This window comes from Cyprinus carpio, chromosome B14, assembly GCF_018340385.1.
Source record: "Cyprinus carpio isolate SPL01 chromosome B14, ASM1834038v1, whole genome shotgun sequence".
Taxonomy (NCBI): Eukaryota; Metazoa; Chordata; class Actinopteri; order Cypriniformes; family Cyprinidae; genus Cyprinus; species Cyprinus carpio.
The window spans coordinates 6984245-7005976 of NC_056610.1; the positions used below are offsets into that span (position 1 = coordinate 6984245).

Below are 21732 nucleotides of genomic sequence, written 5' to 3' on the forward strand. Positions count from 1 at the left end.
GAAGCCAGTAGGGTACGCTGGAAAATAAACTAAAACATACAAGCTATAAAGTTGAAGTCAACCTGAAATGACTCCCAAGAAGCACTTTACTTCCGTAAAATGACGCATTTCAGAGTGGAACAGAACATTCAAGTGAAGCTACAGCTAATTCATTATGTGCATGACTGTTTACTGTAGAAACACATGGGCAAGTCTCGAAGTGTGTTTCTGTATTTGTGATAGCTCATTTGTGATAGTTATATGTTAAACAAGTTCAGCTTTTTCCTACATGTATAATAAAATTGAATCTTTTATATAAGCTCTTACAAGGCTGTCACAATGGCCTGTATATGATTTATTTGTCATCATCTTCATATTCTAAACCGTCTGTCTGCATTGCCTGTAGTCACAGGACTGTGCAGCTTTATAGATGTCCTTATAGTTGTTCTGTCTCAAAATGTCTACCCGCATCACACTGCAGTGGTTTTATATAAAGTGCATCTCTCTACATCCCTATTTCAGCTTGTTTACCATTGAATATTTGCCTTTTCTCCTGAAAATAGTTTACACGGTCTGTGTATCAGTATATTATTTAGTGCCACTGTATGATCAGGGCAATAATATGTGTGTGAAGCAGAAAATGGGTCAGTGAGGGAAAAAATAGTATGCAGTGTCCCTGTTCTTTCTGCAGCACTAGTCCTCCTCCTCCTGCATCTCTCTCTTTCCTCTGCTTTACTGCCCTTTGGACCATCAGAATGTCCTGCATGACACAAAACTGATATATTTGAGAATGCAAAATATCAGAGCTGGCATTCAAGTTATTCATCATCTGATGACAACAAAGATTCAGTTTGGATTTTGCTGCATTAGCTTCGACTCGCCTCTCAGCACACAACCCCTCCCCCACGACTCTGCAGTCTGTGAGATCAGAGCGCATTTCCTGTTTTCTCCTCCTGACAACAGCTGACACATTCTAAAGGAGTGATTGTGTTTATATGCCACTGAATGTTTCTATGAACACATAGAATACAGTTGCTACAGAAGTATTTAGACACTAAAGTTTCACAAAAATGTGTAATACACTAAATTACACAAATATCATTATTTAAAAAATAAAATAGCACAAGCACACATTAAATTAATAGATTTACTGTTAAAAACAACTTTGTGTTTGTGAAGCATTAGTGGATCATGTTCACAGTTAATGTGCTTTTCTATTCCTGTGGTTCCTCTACTTGCGCACCTGTGTGAACTTGAGGAAAACCAACTTCACACATTCACTAAACATCACAAAAACAGCAGTTGACGGTAGTGTCAAGCACACTAAGGAGACATAATGAAGAAAGGCAACTTTAGAAAGGAATAAAAAAAAAATTCTGTATAAATACTTGTAAGCAATACTGTAGCAGTCACATTAAGAAATCTCACCTCTGCACTAACATCTTCTGTATTCCTGTTTTGCTTTGGCATCGTTCTTGTGCCACTCAAGTCAAAGTTTAAAACACTTTGACTAGAGGGCCGCAGAAACTTCAGATCACTCTTTCTGGAGTCAGTAGTGCCACAAACCTCATAATTGTACACGTGCTGTAAAGTTCCTGTGGCCCCTACGTCTGCGTAAAGAGGCGGATAATACGGAATAACTGGAAGATTCGCTCCAGATTTGTAAAACATCCGCTCGCGTCTCCATCTGTAGCATTTGACTGACAGTATGGCGATGATAGACACGATAAAGAGAAACGAAACTACAGCCAAGGCCAAGACCAGATAGAAAGTCAGGTTGTTGTTGTAGTCCTTGTCGTGCGTAAAGTCAATGAACTCCGAGAGCACTTCAGGGAAGCTGTCCGCCACCGCCACGTTAACATTGACTGTAGCTGATCGAGAGGGCTGCCCGTTGTCCTCCACTACAACAGTGAGTCTTTGTTTCACAGCATCTTTATCTGTCACTTGGCGCACAGTTCTTATTTCTCCATTCTGTAAGCCCACTTCAAACAGCGTCCTGTCTGTGGCTTTCTGCAGTTTATATGAGAGCCAGGCGTTCTGTCCAGAGTCCACATCAACAGCCACCACTTTAGTCACCAGATAACCCACATCTGCAGAACGAGGCACTATTTCAGCCACCACAGAAGCACCTGACTGGACCGGATACAGAAACTGAGGCGCGTTGTCATTCTGGTCCTGAATTGTTATTTTCACGCTCACGTTGCTGCTGAGAGGAGGGGAGCCTCCGTCCTGCGCTTTCACTGTGATTGTAAAAGATTTTAATTGTTCATAATCAAACGATTTTGTTGCATAAACAGTCCCACTGTCAGAGTTGATAGAAACTAATGACGAAATTGGTGTACCGTTCAAATCATTATCTGAAATGAAGTAGGACACGCGTGCGTTTGCCCCCAAATCTGCGTCGTGCGCTTTAACATTGAACAAAGACAGAGAAGGCGAATTATTCTCCATCACATAAGCATTATATGAATCCTGCTCAAACTGCGGAGCGTGATCATTTACATCAATGATCTTTACGTTCAAAATATTTTTGCTAAACAATGAAGGACTGCCACTATCTTTGGCTGTGATGGTAATATTGTACTCAGGTATGTCTTCTCTGTCTAGCTCAGAGTCCGAGACGATACTGTAATAATTAGTCAAAGACGATTCGATTTTAAACGGAAGGTCCCTATCAATAAAACAGGTAATCTTTCCATTTTCTTCAGAATCGCTGTCTTGTATATTTATCATGGCCACAACCGTTCCAAGAGGTGCATTTTCTGGAATATTGTTAGAAAAAGACATAAGCGTCATTTTTGGCGCGTTATCATTTACGTCTGTAACTTCTACGATCACCTCAGAGGAATCTGATAACCCCCCCTGATCTTTAGCTTGAATTTGAAACTCATGAATAGCAGACTCCTCAAAATCAAGCTCACCAATCAATCTTATTTCACCGCTGGATGGATCGACAGAAAACAGGTCTCGGATTTTGGGTGTGGTGTGCTCGAAATAATATCCAATTTGTGCATTTGAGACAGTATCCGCATCGGTTGCATTAACAGTAACCAGCAACGATCCCTTTGCGGTGTTTTCTGGGATAGATATTTTGTAGGTGTCCTTTTGGAAAACCGGAGCAGTCATTTATATCCAAAACAATAACGTGTATTTTCACCGTGCCAGATCGCTTGGGGTTGCCTCCATCTGTAGCAGTTATAGTTAAATATAAATATTCTTGTTTCTCTCTGTCTAAAGGTGTTTGCAAAACAAGCTCTACGTTTTTACTGCCGCCTGATCGACTTTGTTTCTTTACAGTAAAATGATCAGTAGGATTAACTGAATAACTCTGAATACTGTTAATGCCGACATCAGGATCGACTGCGCTATCCACAGTAAAACGCGCTCCCGTTGAAGCAAACTCACTGATTTCTAATGTAATTTCACCTCTTGGAAACGCAGGACTGTTGTCATTAACATCCAGTATTTCTATGGTGATGCGATAGAGCTCGATGGGATTTTCTAAGATCACTTCAAAGCTCAGACTGCACGCAGATACAGCACCAGCGCACAAAAGCTCCCTGTCGATTCTCTCCTTAATAACGATATGCCCTTTCTCCCGGTCCAGCGCAACATATTCGCGGCCACCTGCTGTAAAGATCCGTGCTTTCCCCGTTGTCAGCCTTTTAAGCTCAAGACCTAAGTCTTTAACTATGTCTCCGACGAAGGAACCAGATGTCATCTCCTCTGGCACGGAATAACGGACCTGTCCGTATGCGCCACAGAGAAAGTGTACAAAGAAAAGAAGAGCACACGGCGGCCATGCAGAATGACAATCCTTCTTTCTCATGTTGATGGCGGTGCTTCGATGAATCTCTCAACAAAAATATATACAATATCCACTCGACAGCGCAGTAAAGGTTTTAAAAATCTAGAATATTAAAGTGAATGTTACAGCAAGAACATGGTGTCAAAAGCATCCTCAAGTATTTGCGGTGCGCACGGCTTTGTACTAAATGCACAGCCCTTTCATACGAAAGTGGCACGGAAGGCGTGTATGATGCATAAAATCAGACAGATCTACCTTAACAACCAACAGCGACTCTTAGGGTTCAATCCACGAACTGCAAAATGCTTGTCACAGGTACTTTATTAGAGCTATCTATAAAAACAGTGGTACTGGAGCAGAGTGCAAGCTGCAACATCAACTTTTGCGCACATCATTGTGAATTAAAAGCACACCATTTCTTTTCAAAGCAGGTGAAATAATTATAATCACTTTTAAACAGACAAAAGTATTTTGTGGAAATTTCAAGGAAAATGCTCAAAACTCCACAAACTCGTTTACGCGATGTTTTAATTATGTGTATATTTCCAAACATTAATAAATAAGATAATATTTCCAAAATGCAGCATTGATAAAACTAAATTAAGCAATTAAACTAAACACAATCTCATTCCATACACCTCACCTGATTTTCTGTATCTCTGGATATCTGTTTATGTTCCTGAATGTGCGTGAGTGTCTGCGTTCCATCGGCGTCCAAACTAATGATGCTCTGACTACAAGGTCGGACAAATGTCAGATCACTCTTTCTTGAGTCAGTAGTGCCACACATTTCATAATTAAACACTTGCTTTAGAGTTCCTGTGCCCCCTACGTCTGCGTAAAGAGGCGGATAATACGGAATAACCGGAAGATTCGCTCCAGATTTGTAAAACATCCGCTCGCGTCTCCATCTGTAGCATTTGACTGACAGTATGGCGATGATAGACACGATAAAGAGAAACGAAACTACAGCCAAGGCCAAGACCAGATAGAAAGTCAGGGTGTCGTTGTAGTCCTTGTCGTGCGTAAAGTCAGTGAACTCCGAGAGCACTTCGGGGAAGCTGTCCGCCACCGCCACGTTAACATTGACTGTAGCTGATCGAGAGGGCTGCCCGTTGTCCTCCACTACAACAGTGAGTCTTTGTTTCACAGCATCTTTATCTGTCACTTGGCGCACAGTTCTTATTTCTCCATTCTGTAAGCCCACTTCAAACAGCGCCCTGTCTGTGGCTTTCTGCAGTTTATATGAGAGCCAGGCATTCTGTCCAGAGTCCACATCAACAGCAACCACTTTTGTCACCAGATAACCCACATCTGCAGAACGAGGCACTATTTCAGCCACCACAGAAGCGCCTGACTGGACCGGATACAGAACCTGAGGCGCGTTGTCATTCTGGTCCTGAATCATTATTTTCACGCTCACGTTGCTGCTGAGTGGAGGATTTCCTCCGTCCTGAGCTTTTACGCGAATGTTAAATTCTTTTGCCTGCTCATAATCAAACGAACGAACAGCAAGAATCTCTCCACTCTCTGCATTCACTGAAATAAACGTCGAGGCAGAGACGCCATTCACGAGAATATCTTCTAGAAAATATGAAATACGCGCGTTATTGCCGGAGTCTTTGTCATGCGCTTTAACAGATAAAACAGAGACTCCGGGTGAATTATTTTCCATCACATATGCGGTGTATGACTGACGCTGAAACAAAGGGGCGTTGTCATTGACATCAGAGATTTTCAGAGTCAGTGTTTTATTAGTAGAGAAAGAAGGCGAGCCCTCATCAATAGCTGTTATTGTGATATTATATTCAGACATTTTTTCACGGTCTAAATTCTGATCAGTAACTAAAGTGTAGAAATTTGAGGAGGAAGATTTAATGCCAAATGGCAAATCTGAATTAACCAAGCATTTAAATTGCCCATTTTTACCGGAGTCTATATCTTTAATGTTCAGCATCGCTATCACTGTGTCTGGAGTGGAGTCCTCTGGAATGGGACTGGAAAATGAGATAATGCTGATAACAGGTGCATTGTCATTAACATCAGTCAATTCAATAAGCACTTTACTATTATCTGTCAGTCCTCCCTTATCTATGGCCTCAAGATTCAGTTCATAATGCTTCGATCTTTCATAGTCCAACAAGCCATTTACGGAAATTTCCCCAGTGTTCTGATCAATTCTAAAAAGGTCTAAGTCTTTCCCAGAGCTTTGTGAAAATGAATATGTTACCTCACCATTCGCTCCTTTGTCTTTGTCTGTAGCACGTACTGTTAGCACTCCTGTACCTATAGCTACATTTTCTGGTAAAGAAACTCTGTACACTGACTGACTGAACACGGGTGTGTTGTCGTTGACATCAATTACTGTAACATCTATCTTAATTGTACCAGATTTTTGAGGGCTCCCTCCATCAAACGCCGTCAAGATCAGTTTAAGTTCCTCTTCTCTCTCCCTGTCTAACGGCGATTGCAAAACCATTTCAACGTATTTTGTACCATCATTGCGCGATTGTTCTTTCAATGAAAAAGAATCAGTTGGCATTAGAGTGTACCTTTGAATCGTATTTAATCCAACATCAGGATCATGCGCACTGTCTAATGAAAAGCGAGCACCGGGAACGGCAAACTCGCTAATTTGAAAGTTGATCTCTTTTCTATTAAAAACAGGAGCATGATCATTTATATCTAATATTTCTACATCAATTCTATGCAGCTCCATGGGGTTTTCTAGAATGATCTGAAAATGTAAGGAGCAGGGAGACACTTGGGCGCACAGCTCCTCTCTATCTATCCTCTCTTTCACTACCAGAGTCCCTTTATCCACATTCAGACCGATGTACTCACGACTGTCCTCCGTAAAGATCCGCGCTCGACCAAATTTCAGCCTCTTTACATCCAAACCGAGATCCTGAACAATATTTCCCACCAGAGAGCCCTTTGTCATCTCCTCTGGAATAGAATAACGGACCTGCCCGCGCGCAACGGTCATGACAAAGACGCACAGCAAGAGAGGCTGCATTAGCCATGATGAAATCCGCGTCGAAGATGCGCCTCTTTGGGCGTAAAAACAAAGAACCCACATAATCCAAATATTCTTTCACAAAAAGACTTAGAAAGGATGTAAAATTTCAGTGATGTTAAAAGTAGAATCAATCGATGGTTCAACCATCCAATGTTAGAAAGAGACCGTGTGAAAAGAAAGAGATATTCTGCTGACTGTATGATGTCAGAAAGTGGAGGAGGATCTAAGAAAGGCTGTTTAAAAAGCTCCACATGCTGACCAACAGCGGCACTTAGAGTATAACATAAATATTGCGTTGAAACATTGTTTGATACAAAGTAAATCGTAATAAAAATTTTAAGAAATAATATTAATAATAATAATAAAAAAAAAAAAAAAAACATTTTTAACAAATGTTTGTTTGGATGACTTGTTTACTTAACGACTTAAAAGTTAAGGTCCGTTTGTGTTTGTAAACACATACACTAAAAAGCAATTGACAGTTAAAATGAAAAGCAGAAAATCATATTTATAACGACTCACTCGAGCTCACCTGATCAAAAGGATCCTCATTATTCAGTTTTGCTCTCTGCGCATGCGTGAGTGTCTGTGTTCCACTGCTGTCCAGACTAATGATGCTTTCACTGCAAGGTCTGCCGTATTTCAGATCACTCTTTCTGGAGTCAGTGGTTCTGCAAACCTCATAATTGTACACGTGCTGTAAAGTTCCTGTGGCCCCTACGTCTGCGTAAAGAGGCGGATAATACGGAATAACTGGAAGATTTGCTCCAGATTTGTAAAACATCCGCTCGCGTCTCCATCTGTAGCATTTGACTGACAGTATGGCTATGATAGACACGATAAAGAGAAACGAAACAACAGCCAATGCCAAGACCAGATAGAAAGTCAGGTTGTCGTTGTAGTCCTTGTCGTGCGTAAAGTCAGTGAACTCCGAGAGCACTTCAGGGAAGCTGTCTGCCACCGCCACGTTAACATTGACTGTAGCTGATCGAGAGGGCTGCCCGTTGTCCTCCACTACAACAGTGAGTCTTTGTTTCACAGCATCTTTATCTGTCACTTGGCGTACAGTTCTTATTTCTCCATTCTGTAAGCCCACTTCAAACAGTGCCCTGTCTGTGGCTTTCTGTAGTTTATATGAGAGCCAGGCGTTCTGTCCAGAGTCCACATCAACAGCCACCACTTTAGTCACCAGATAACCCACATCTGCAGAACGAGGCACTATTTCAGCCACCACAGAAGCGCCTGACTGGACCGGATACAGAACCTGAGGCGCGTTGTCGTTCTGGTCCTGAATCATTATTTTCACGCTCACGTTGCTGCTGAGAGGAGGATTTCCTCCGTCCTGCGCTTTTACGCGAATGTTAAATTCTTTTGTCTGCTCATAATCAAACGAACGAATAGCAAGAATCTCTCCGCTCTCTGCATTCACTGAAATAAACGTCGAGGCAGAGACGCCATTCACAAGAATGTCTTCCAGAAAATATGTAACACGTGCGTTATTGCCCGAGTCTTTGTCATGCGCTTTAACAGATAAAACAGAGACTCCGGGTGAATTATTTTCCATCACATATGCGGTGTAAGACTGACGCTGAAACACAGGGGCGTTGTCATTGACATCAGAGATTTTCAGAGTCAGTGTTTTATTAGTAGAGAAAGAAGGCAAGCCCTCATCAATAGCTGTTATTGTGATATTATATTCTGAGACCTTCTCCCGATCCAAAAGCTCATCAGTGACTAAACTGTAAAAATTTGGGCTTGATGACTTTATTTTAAACGGTAAATTCTGAGCAATGTAACACTTGACTATTCCGTTTTTCCCCGAATCTAAATCTTTGACATTCAGCATTGCTATTACAGTCTCTGGTGCTGAACTCTCCGCCACTGGGTTTGAAAATGAAATTATGCTTATTATAGGAGCGTTGTCGTTTATATCAATAATTTCAATATGTACTTTGCTAGTATCACTTAATCCTCCTTTGTCTGTTGCTTCAACGTATAATTCATATTTTTTTGATTTCTCGAAATCCAACTGACCATTAACTATAAGATCTCCAGAACTGGAATCTATCTGGAAAAGGTTAGATAACCGTTCACTGCTCTGTGAAAAAGAATAGGTAACATCTCCATTAGATCCCACATCTTTATCAGTTGCACTCACCCTTAAGACAGAGGATCCTTTAGGAAAATTCTCTGGAATAGATGCTTTATAGATTGACTGACTGAAAACAGGAGCGTTGTCATTTGCATCTAAAACAATAACGTTTATCTTGATAGTGCCCGTTTTTTGAGGGTTTCCGCCATCGAAGGCTGTTAAAATCATTTTCTGTTCTTCTCCAGTTTCTCTGTCAAGGTGTTTTTGCAAAATCATTTCTACATATTTTGTATCGTCGAGATGAGCAGGTATTTTAACTGTGAAATGATCAGATGGGGTTAATTTATATGTCTGAATAGAATTTAGACCTACATCAGGATCTTCAGCGCTATCGATTGAATATCGAGCCCCAGACAAAGCAGATTCACTTATATGAAAAGTAATCTCTTTTTTCATGAAAACTGGTGAATGATCATTAATATCTAATATTTCCACATCAATTCTATGCAGCTCCATGGGGTTTTCTAGAATGATTTGAAAATGTAAGGAGCAGGGAGACACTTGGGCGCACAGCTCCTCTCTATCTATCCTCTCTTTCACTACCAGAGTCCCTTTATCTACATTCAGACCGATGTACTCACGACTGTCCTCCGTAAAGATCCGCGCTCGACCAGATTTCAGCCTCTTTACATCCAAACCGAGATCCTGAACGATATTTCCCACCAGCGAGCCCTTTGTCATCTCCTCTGGAATAGAATAACGGACCTGCCCGCGCGCAACGGTCATGACAAAGACGCACAGCAAGAGAGGCTGCATTAGCCATGATGAAATCCGCGTCGAAGATGCGCCTCTTTGGCCATTAAAACAAGGAAGAACAGACATAATCCAACTGTTCTATTCACCGAAGAAGAAAATCTTAAAAACCGAATGATTCAGAAAGTGTGAAAAACATAAAAGTTCATCCGAAAACACAAGGCACCGAATGTCTCGATGCTTTAGTGTAAAGAGGAGATCGTCTGAATGGAAGAGAGATTCTGCAGAATGTGATGTCAGAAAGAAGAGGAGGATCTAAAAATGAATGTTTAAAGCCCGAACATACTGACCAACAGCGGCACTTAGTGCATCAGAGAAACATTACAATGAATGAATAAATAAACACTGATAAGGAGCAATACAGATAATGACATGAATTGCGGCCATATTAGTATAAACGTACATTGCGTTAAGGCAGAATTTTGCTGAAATATTTATTAATGATGCTTTGAAATGAACACTTAAAATATGATGAAAGGAAGATAGTCAATAACAAAGCAGAAAATATTATATAGCCCTTAAGTAAATCAGGTATGATTCATTGTGTGCACAAATTTGGAAAAATTAAAAAAAACTTTAAGAACAACTGGCAAAATGAAAATGACACCATGACTGTATCTGTATTATTTATTTCTTTTTTATATATAAAACATAGAAGGTTATGGTTTTGATTTGAAGTGTGAAAAATGTATAGTCACTAAAATATTATAGGGTAAATTTCAACTACAGCACTATCTATTACAAATAAAAGTTAAATAAATAAATAAATAAATACAAAATAAATGAAGCAGTGCACAACCAAAAAGCGATGAAGCCAGAAAGAGAAAATAATAATTATAAATAATTATATGAATATAAATAATTATATAATTATCAAGTCACATTCAGGATCATTCACACGAGCTCACCTGATCAAAAGAATCTTCATTATTCAGTTTTGCTCTTTGCGCATGCGTGAGTGTCTGTGTTCCGCTGCTGTCCAGACTAATGATACTCTCACTGCAAGGTCTGCCGTATTTCAGATCACTCTTTCTGGAGTCAGTGGTTCTGCAAACCTCATAATTGTACACGTGCTGTAAAGTTCCTGTGCCACCTACGTCTGCGTAAAGAGGCGGATAATACGGAATAACTGGAAGATTTGCTCCAGATTTGTAAAACATCCGCTCGCGTCTCCATCTGTAGCATTTGACTGACAGTATGGCGATGATAGACACGATTAAGAGAAACGACACTACAGCCAAGGCCAAGACCAGATAGAAAGTCAGGTTGTCGTTGTAGTCCTTGTCGTGTGGAAAATCAGTGAACTCCGTGAGCACTTCAGGGAAGCTGTCCGCCACCGCCACGTTAACATTGACTGTAGCTGATCGAGAGGGCTGCCCGTTGTCCTCCACTACAACAGTGAGTCTTTGTTTCACAGCATCTTTATCTGTCACTTGGCGCACAGTTCTTATTTCTCCATTCTGTAAGCCCACTTCAAACAGCGCCCTGTCTGTGGCTTTCTGTAGTTTATATGAGAGCCAGGCATTCTGTCCAGAGTCCACATCAACAGCAACCACTTTAGTCACCAGATAACCCACATCTGCAGAACGAGGCACTATTTCAGCTACCACAGAAGCGCCTGACTGGACCGGATACAGAACCTGAGGCACGTTGTCATTCTGGTCCTGAATCTTTATTTTCACGCTCACGTTGCTGCTGAGTGGAGGATTTCCTCCGTCCTGCGCTTTTACGCGAATGCTAAATTCTTTTGTCTGCTCATAATCTAATGAACGAACAGCAAGAATCTCTCCGCTCTCTGCATTCACTGAAATAAACGTCGAGGCAGAGACCCCATTCACAAGAATGTCTTCCAGAAAATATGAAATACGTGCGTTATTGCCCGAGTCTTTGTCATGCGCTTTAACAGATAAAACAGAGACTCCGGGTGAATTATTTTCCATCACATATGCGGTGTATGACTGATGCTGAAACACAGGGGCGTTGTCATTGACATCAGAGATTTTCAGGGTCAGTGTTGTATTAGTAGAGAAAGAAGGCGAGCCCTCATCAATAGCTGTTATTGTGATATTATATTCAGACATTTTTTCACGGTCTAAAATTTGATCATTGATTAAACTGTAGAAATTTGAGGATGATTGTCTTATTCGGAACGGTAAACTAGGGTTAATTAAACATCTCACCTGTCCATTTTTCCCCGAATCTAAATCTTTGACATTCAACATCGCTATCACAGTCTCAGGAGCTGAATTTTCTGGCAAAGGGTTTGAGAAAGATATTACATTAATTACAGGGGCATTGTCATTAAAATCTGTAATTTCCACCATAACTTTAGCAGTATCTGTTAAACCACCATTGTCTGTCGCCACCACATTCAGTTCGTATTTCTTTGATTTTTCAAAGTCTAGAGGTCCAGTGAGTAATATATCACCGTTAGAAGGATCCACATTAAAAATATTCGAGATGCCTTTGCTACTTTGGGAAAATGAATAGGAAACTTGTTTATTTGTTCCTTGATCTGCGTCAGTTGCACTAACTTTTAAGACTAATGATCCCATCGGTGCATTTTCAGCTACAAGTGCTGTATATACAGACTGACTAAAAACAGGAGCGTTGTCATTTGCATCCAAGGCAATAATGTTAATTTTTAAGGTTCCAGTTTTCTGGGGGGACCCACCGTCAAAGGCGGTTAAAATCAGATTATACTCCTCTTGTTTTTCTCTGTCCAATGGAGTCTGTAAGACCATTTCGACATATTTAGTACCGTCAGCGTGAGACAATGTTTTGAGCACAAAATGGTCGTTCGGATTTAATTTATACGTCTGAAGTGAATTTAAACCCTCGTCAGCATCATCAGCGCTATCGATTGAGTATCTGGCTCCAGGTAACGCTAATTCGCTAATCTGAATATGTATCTCTTTGTTTACGAAAACGGGAGCATGATCATTTATATCTAATATTTCTACATCAATTCTATGCAGCTCCATGGGGTTTTCTAGAATGATCTGAAAATATAAGGAGCAGGGAGACACTTGGGCACACAGCTCCTCTCTATCTATCCTCTCTTTCACTACCAGAGTCCCTTTATCCACATTCAGACCGATGTACTCACGACTGTCCTCCGTGAAGATCCGCGCTCGACCAGATTTCAACCTCTTAACATCCAAACCGAGATCCTGAACGATATTTCCCACCAGCGAGCCCTTTGTCATCTCCTCTGGAATAGAATAACGGACCTGCCCGCGCGCAACAGCCATGACAAAGACGCACAGCACGAGAGGCTGCATTAGCCATGATGAAATCCGCGTCGAAGATGCGCCTCTTTGCGCGTAAAAACAACAAAGACCCGACATACTGAAAATCCTCTGTCCCACTACAGAAGAAAAGTCGAACAAACAAAAGATTCAGAAAGGTTGAAAAATATCAACTTCATCCGAAAACACAGGGAGTGTCTCGATGCTTCGGAGTTAAACAAGGATCGTCTGAATGAAAGAGAGATTCTGCAGAATGTGATGTCAGAAAGTCGAGGATGATCTAAAAAACAGTGTTTAAATCCCAAACACACTGACCAACAGCGGCACTTAGTGCATCAGCGAAACATTACACAGAAGAAGAACCCCCACCCCCTCCCCCACCACTTTTTTTTTTTTTTTTTTGTTAAAGAGAAATAATAAAGTAATAATAAAAAAAACGTCATTAACTGCAACCAAAATATACATTTAGCGTTAACATTATATGGTAGTGATTTGCTGTATGGCAACAATTAATTTATACTCATTTCCTTGTTATTTTGAAAAAAACTACGATATATCACATTATGGGAATTAAAAGGTTAGGCCTTAAGGTAGCCAATGACGTGCTGTTTTTAAGTCACATGACAACTGAATGTCCTCCCAAAACTCCTTTTCCCACTGTCACCCTCACACAGAAGACACCTGTTGAAGTGCTCCAGAAATTGCTCTATTAACCTAATTTCTAAACATCTTTTCTCAAGGGGGATTTTTTTGCAACATCTTTGGTAAGTAAATTAGATATTTTCAATCATAAATACATTTTGTCTAACATAGTTTTACTGTAAATTAAGAAAATATCAAGGTTGCCATATGGCAGCTCTGTACCACTATGGAAAAATAGGTGTGTTGCCATATGGCAACACTGTACCACAGTGGAATTGCAGGAATGTATTTCCCCATTGGGATTTTTTTTTATAGATAGTACCATCAATAAAATTATCACAGTATATTTAATGATTTGAAGTGTTTATTGTAGTATAGTTGTATTTATGTATAAATAACAAAATTATGTCTTCATTTCAGAAAATGAATATAGCTATATTTTATGGAAAGGGCAATAGGAAGAGTGCAGAGTTGGCCTGTCATGGAGAATAAAGGGAAGTGCAAATACCCTGGCTGCAGGGGGATCGTCCGCATGAAGTGCAGCAAATGTGACTTGCACCTTTGCATCACAGCTGGAAGGAACTGCTTTTTTGCAGTTTCATGGTATGTCATGAATTGTGACTTGAGTTGGACTGAGACATGTGCACAGTGATGGACTGGGAAAACCCACAGTGAGGGGCAGCTGTGGCCTAAAAGTCAGAGTGTTGGACTAGTTACCCAAAGGTCACCGGTTTGAGTCTCGGTGCTGGTAGGAGTTGCCGGTGGGTGGAGAGTGAATGAACAGCGCTCTCTTCCACCCTCAATACCCATGGCTGAAGTGCCCTTGAGCAAGGCACTGAACCCCCAGTTGCTCCCTGTGCGCTGGATATAGCTGCCTGCTGCTCTGGGTGTGTGTTCACGGTGTGTTCACTTCTCACTGCTGTGTGTGTGCACTTGGATGGGTTAAATGCAGAGCACCAATTCCGAGTATGGGTTACCACACTTGGCAAATGTCACAACTTTCACTTTTCACTTTACTTCAGGGAGCCCCCTATCGTAATACCTGAATTTTATGTTTTCATGTTCTACATGGTATTAGTGCATTTTTCCATGCTACCATACATTTACTTAACTTGTATAAAATACTTTCAAAAAGACTTGTTTTTGGAATCTTTGTGGATGTAAAACAATAAAAAGTTGATGAATTTGATATGCATATATGGTACAAAAGCGAATTTTTTTGTCCGTTTGCAAGCATTATTATAAACCTTTTAAGTACTATTTTGAAGGTTAAATGATAGGAACCTACTTACTTTTGGTTTGCATGAGTTCAAAGTATAAAAATCTATCAATATCTAAAAGAAATGTCAATTTAAATAGAAAAGATAATCATAGTTTAATAGAAAAACTACTTTTTTGGTCATTTTCCATTGTGGTACACTGTTGCCATATGGCAACGTTTTCCTAAATACCCCCCCATAAAAAATTTTTTACATTTTTTTTTTGGATTTGTATAATTGAAGCTATTTCATGTAATAAAAACTTATTTAAAAAAAAATATTTCATGGTTAGAACATAATGCGTACCATATAGCGTTAACGGGGTTTCTCCTAAAATACCAATAACAACATTATATTAACCAAAGACCTAAATATGACAAAAGGAAACAACCGGAGGCAAAGCAGAGAATATAAAACAGCCCTTAAGCAACGAAGGTACGATTCGCTGTGACTCACTCAGGCACGCACACATAAGCACGCAAGCACGCACGCACACACGCACGCACATACACACACACAAATAATTTTGTGTAAAATATTAAAAGTAATAAGTTTAATATGAAAATTGTGAAAAATGTATAGTCACAAAAATGCTGTCGATACAGTACATTTGTAATTGTTTGCCATTTTGCACAAAAAACTGAAAAACTTCAAAAAGAAAAACTATTGAACGGAAGACAAAGTCATATTTCTATCCATTCATGCGAGCTCACCTGATCAAAAGGATCCTCATTATTCAGTTTTGCTCTCTGCGCACGCGTGAGTGTCTGTGTTCCGCTGCTGTCCAGACTAATGATGCTTTCACTGCAAGGTCTGCCATATTTCAGATCACTCTTTCTGGAGTCAGTGGTTCTGCAAATCTCATAATTGTACACGTGCTGTAAAGTTCCTGTGCCCCCTACGTCTGCGTTAAGAGGTGGATAATACGGAATAACTGGAAGATTCGCTCCAGATTTGTAAAACATCCGCTCGCGTCTCCATCTGTAGCATTTGACTGACAGTATGGCGATGATAGACACGATAAAGAGAGACGAAACTACAGCCAAGGCCAAGACCAGATAGAAAGTCAGGGTGTCGTTGTAGTCCTTGTCGTGCGTAAAGTCAGTGAACTCCGAGAGCACTTCAGGGAAGCTGTCCGCCACCGCCACGTTAACATTGACTGTAGCTGATCGAGAGGGCTGCCCGTTGTCTTCCACTACAACAGTGAGTCTTTGTTTCACAGCATCTTTATCTGTCACTTGGCGCACAGTTCTTATTTCTCCATTCTGTAAGCCCACTTCAAACAGTGCCCTGTCTGTGGCTTTCTGCAGTTTATAAGAGAGCCAGGCATTCTGTCCAGAGTCCACATCAACAGCAACCACTTTAGTCACCAGATAACCCACATCTGCAGAACGAGGCACTATTTCAGCTACCATAGAAGCGCCTGACTGGACCGGATACAGAACCTGAGGCGCGTTGTCGTTCTGGTCCTGAATTATTATTTTCACGCTCACGTTGCTGCTGAGAGGAGGATTTCCTCCGTCCTGCGCTTTTACGCGAATACTAAATTCTTTTGTCTGCTCATAATCAAACGAACGAACAGCAAGAATCTCTCCGCTCTCTGTATTCACTGAAATAAATGTCGAGGCAGAGACGCCATTCACAAGAATGTCTTCCAGAAAATATGAAATACGCGCGTTATTGCCGGAGTCTTTGTCATGCGCTTTAACAGATAAAACTGAGACTCCAGGTGAATTATTTTCCATCACATATGCGGTGTATGACTGACGCTGAAACACAGGGGCGTTGTCATTGACATCAGAGATTTTCAGAGTCAGTGTTTTATTAGCAGAGAAAGAAGGCGAGCCCTCGTCAATAGCTGTTATTGTGATATTATATTCGGATATTTTTTCACGGTCTAATAATTGATCGGTTGTCACACTATAGAAATTTGAGGTGGATGACTGTATTTTGAATGGCAAATTTGGAGCAATAGAACATTTAACCTGTCCGTTTCTCCCTGAATCTAAATCTTTGACATTCAGCATCGCTATCGCAGTCTCCGGCGCTGCGTCCTCGGGTATTGGGTTAGAAAATGAAATTACGCTTATCATGGGTGCATTGTCATTAACGTCCATTAATTCGATAATAACTTTACTGGAATCTGTTAAGCCACCTGTATCAGTTGCTTCAACGTTTAATTGAAAATGTTTTGACTTTTCGAAATCCAGGTCACCGTTAACAATAATGTCACCACTTTGTGAATCTATACTGAACAGTTCTAAAGCCTTTCCTGATGTTTGTGAGAAGGAATACGTCAGTTCAGCATTCGTGCCTTTGTCTTTATCAGTTGCAGTCACGCTCACAACATCAGTGCCCTTTGCTGAATTCTCTAATAAGGAAACTCTATACACGGGGAGACCAAACACAGGAGCATTGTCATTTGCGTCGATTACAAGAACACTTATTTTAATAGTGCCTGATTTCTGAGGACTGCCGCCATCAAACGCCGTCAATATTAATTTATGCTCCTCTTGAGTTTCTCTATCTAGTGTTTTTTGTAGGATCATTTCAGCATATTTCAATCCATCATTGCCCATCTGTTCTTTCAGAGAAAAATGATCAGTCGGATTGAGTGTGTATTTCTGAAGGGTATTTAAACCCACATCAGAATCTTGCGCCTTATCTAAAGAAAATTTGGCCCCAGGTGTAGCAGATTCACTTATTTGAAACTGTATTTCTCGGCGTGTGAAAACTGGAGCATTATCATTAATGTCTAAAATTTCCACATCAATTCTATGCAGCTCCATGGGGTTTTCTAGAATAATCTGAAAATGTAAGGAGCAGGGAGACACTTGGGCGCACAGCTCCTCTCTATCTATCCTCTCTTTCACTACCAGAGTCCCTTTATCTACATTCAGACCGATGTACTCACGACTGTCCTCCGTAAAGATCCGCGCTCGACCAGATTTCAGCCTCTTTACATCCAAACCGAGATCCTGAACGATATTTCCTACCAGCGAACCCCTTGTCATCTCCTCTGGAATAGAATAACGGACCTGCCCGCGCGCAACGGCCATGACAAAGACGCACAGCAAGAGAGGAGGCATTAGCCATGATGAAATCCGCGTCGAAGATGCGCCTCTTTGCGCGTAAAAACAACAAAGAACTGACATAATCCAAGTCTTCTATTCCACTACAGAAGAAAAGTCAAACAAAAAATGATTCAGAAAAAAAAATAAAAATAAATAAAAGTTCATGTGAAAACACAAGGCAGCGAATGTCTGAATGCTTCAGTGTAAAGAAGAGGCCGACTGAATGAAAGAGAGATTCTGCAAAATGTGATGTCAGAAAGAAGAGGAGGATCTAAAATTGAGTGTTTAAAGCCCGAACACACTGACCAACAGCGGCACTTAGTGCATTAAAGAAATATTACAATGAAAAAAAAAACAAAACAAAAAAACAAAACAAAACAAAAAAACACTACTAAGGAGCGATGCAGATAATGACATGAATTGCGACCATATAGTCACTCTGACTTAACTTTGCGTTAAGGCAGAATTTTGCTGAAATATAAATAAATGATGTTTTGAAATGAACACTTAAAATATGATGAAAGGAAAATGGTCAAAAGCAAAGAAGAGAATATTATATAGCCTAGCTCTTAAGTAAATCTGGTAAGATTCATTGTGGCTCACTCATGCGCACACACATAACCACAATTAAAAAATAAATAAATAAATAAATAAAAAAAAAAACTCTTACTTGACTGAGTGTAACTGAAAAAAAAAAAAAAAAAAAAAAAAAAAGCCTGTGTTCCCTTTTTTCTTATTTTTTTTTTTTATTTTATTTTTTTACAAAACACCGAAAAGTTATGGTTTTAATATAAAATGTATAAAATGTATAGACACCAAATTGTTATCGGGTAAGAACATTTGAACTATAGCTGCTATTTCTTCAGTTATATATCTAAAAAATAAAATGATACTTATACAGCGCACAACCATGAAACCCATGAAACCAGAAAGAGAAGACAAGTAAATAAATAAATGGATACCAGTAAGTCATAATAATGATCATTCACTCGAGCTCACCTGATCAAAAGAATCCTCATTATTCAGTTTTGCTCTCTGCGCATGCGTGAGTGTCTGTGTTCCGCTGCTGTCCAGACTAATGATGCTCTCACTGCAAGGTCTGCTGTATTTCAGATCACTCTTTCTGGAGTCAGTGGTTCTGCAAACCTCATAATTGTACACGTGCTGTAAAGTTCCTGTGCCCCCTACGTCTGCGTAAAGAGGCGGATAATACGGAATAACCGGAAGATTCGCTCCAGATTTGTAAAACATCCGCTCGCGTCTCCATCTGTAGCATTTGACTGACAGTATGGCGATGATAGACACGATAAAGAGAAACGAAACTACAGCCAAGGCCAAGACCAGATAGAAAGTCAGATTGTCGTTGTAGTCCTTGTCGTGCGTAAAGTCAGTGAACTCCGAGAGCACTTCAGGGAAGCTGTCCGCCACCGCCACGTTAACATTGACTGTAGCTGATCGAGAGGGCTGTCCGTTGTCCTCCACTACAACAGTGAGTCTTTGTTTCACAGCATCTTTATCTGTCACTTGCCGCACAGTTCTTATTTCTCCATTCTGTAAGCCCACTTCAAACAGCGCCCTGTCTGTGGCTTTCTGTAGTTTATATGAGAGCCAGGCATTCTGTCCAGAGTCTACATCAACAGCCACCACTTTAGTCACCAGATAACCCACATCTGCAGAACGAGGCACTATTTCAGCCACCACAGAAGCACCTGACTGGACCGGATACAGAACCTGAGGCGCATTGTCATTCTGGTCCTGAATCTTTATTTTCACGCTCACGTTGCTGCTAAGTGGAGGATTTCCTCCGTCCTGCGCTTTTACGCGAATGCGAAATTCTTTTGTCTGCTCATAATCAAACGAACGAACAGCAAGAATCTCTCCACTCTCTGCATTCACTGAAATAAACGTCGAGGCAGAGACGCCATTCACAAGAATATCTTCCAAAAAATATGAAATACGTGCGTTATTGCCCGAGTCTTTGTCATGCGCTTTAACAGATAAAACAGAGACTCCAGGTGAATTATTTTCCTTCACATATGCGGTGTATGTCTGACGCTGAAACACAGGGGCGTTGTCATTGACATCAGAGATTCTCAGAGTCAGTGTTTTATTAGTAGAGAAAGAAGGCGAACCCTCATCAATAGCAGTTATTGTGATATTATATTCAGACATTTTTTCACGATCTAAAAGTTGATCAGTAATCAGACTGTAGAAATTTGAGGTTGATTGTCTGATTTGAAATGGTAAACTAGAATTAATTAAACATATCACCTGTCCATTTTTCCCCGAATCTAAATCTTTGACATTCAACATCGCTATCACAGTCTCAGGAGCGGAATTTTCTGGCAAAGGGTTTGAGAACGATATTACATTAATTACAGGGGCATTGTCATTAACATCTGTAATTTCCACCATCACTTTAGCAGTATCTGTTAAACCACCAATGTCTGTCGCCACCACATTTAGCTCGTATTTCTTTGATTTTTCAAAGTCTAGAGGGCCAATAACTGTAATATCACCATTTGTTAGATCAATATTAAATTTATCTAAGATACTATCACTGCTTTCCGAGAATGAATAGGAAACTTGTTTATTTGTTCCTTGATCTGCGTCAGTTGCACTAACCTTTAAGACTAATGATCCCATCGGCGCATTTTCAGCTACAAGTGCTGTATATACAGACTGACTAAAAACAGGAGCGTTGTCATTTGCATCCAAGACAATAATGTTAATTTTTAAGGTTCCAGTTTTCTGGGGGGACCCACCGTCAAAGGCGGTTAAAATCAGATTATACTCCTCTTGTTTTTCTCTGTCCAATGGAGTCTGTAAGACCATTTCGACATATTTAGTACCGTCAGCGTGAGACAATGTTTTGAGCACAAAATGGTCGTTCGGATTTAATTTATACGTCTGAAGTGAATTTAAACCTACATCTGGATCTTTAGCGCTATCTATTGAGTATCTGGCTCCAGGTAACGCTAATTCGCTAATTTGGAAGTTTATTTCTTTTTTTAAGAAAACAGGAGCATGATCATTGATATCCAATATTTCTACATCAATTCTATGCAGCTCCATGGGGTTTTCTAGAATGATCTGAAAATGTAAGGAGCAGGGAGACACTTGGGGGCACAGCTCCTCTCTATCTATCCTCTCTTTCACTACCAGAGTCCCTTTATCTACATTCAGACCGATGTACTCACGACTGTCCTCCGTAAAGATCCGCGCTCGACCAGATTTCAGCCTCTTTACATCCAAACCGAGATCCTGAACAATATTTCCCACAAGCGAGCCCTTTGTCATCTCCTCTGGAATAGAATAACGGACCTGCCCGCGCGCAACGGTCATGACAAAGACGCACAGCAAGAGAGGCTGCATTAGCCATGATGAAATCCGCGTCGAAGATGCGCCTCTTTGGGCGAAAGAACAACAAAGAACCGACATAATCCGAATTTTCTATTCCACTACAGAAAAAAAGTCGAAGAACAGAAGGTTCTCAAAGCTTGAAAAACATCAATCTTCATCCGAAAACGCATGGAAGCGAATCTCTAGATGCTTTAATGTAAAGGGGAGACCGTCTGAATGGAAGAGATTCTGCGGAATGTGATGTCAGAAAGTGGAGGCGTATCTAAAAACAAGTGCCTGTTACACAGAAACACTGACCAACAGCGGCACTTAGAGCATCAGACAGATATTACATTAAAACTTTGATAAACATAAATACAAATAAATAAATAAATAAAATTATTTTTGCTCATTTATATATATATATATATATATATATATATATATATA

The 21732-nt window shown here is 40.3% G+C and overlaps 2 protein-coding genes and 2 pseudogenes across 15 annotated transcripts in view; all 4 read right to left on the bottom strand.

Annotated features, from left to right (window-relative positions):
• Window positions 1-21732, bottom strand: part of LOC109079679 (protocadherin gamma-A11-like) — a 159243-nt gene that overhangs the window by 21675 nt on the left and 115836 nt on the right. The window contains exon 1 of one of the 14 annotated variants that reach the window (XM_042737875.1): window positions 10623-13282. The exons of 12 other annotated variants lie outside the window; for them this stretch is intronic. In XM_042737875.1, the coding sequence (XP_042593809.1) occupies window positions 10623-13064 (2442 nt within the window). In that variant the 5' untranslated portion in view covers window positions 13065-13282. Of the gene's footprint in view, window positions 1-4430; window positions 6608-10622; window positions 13283-21732 lie in introns of those variants that run through there. One more of the 14 variants, XM_042737887.1, reaches the window with a different exon arrangement.
• LOC122139590 (protocadherin gamma-A11-like) lies at window positions 7342-10572 on the bottom strand. Its single transcript, XM_042737897.1, is given in 2 exon segments — window positions 7342-7587; window positions 7590-10572. Coding segments are annotated over 2 exon segments (2292 nt in total). The 5' UTR covers window positions 9784-10572; the 3' UTR covers window positions 7342-7489.
• LOC109108266 lies at window positions 15728-18592 on the bottom strand (annotated as a pseudogene).
• On the bottom strand, window positions 18940-21667 carry LOC109086844 (annotated as a pseudogene).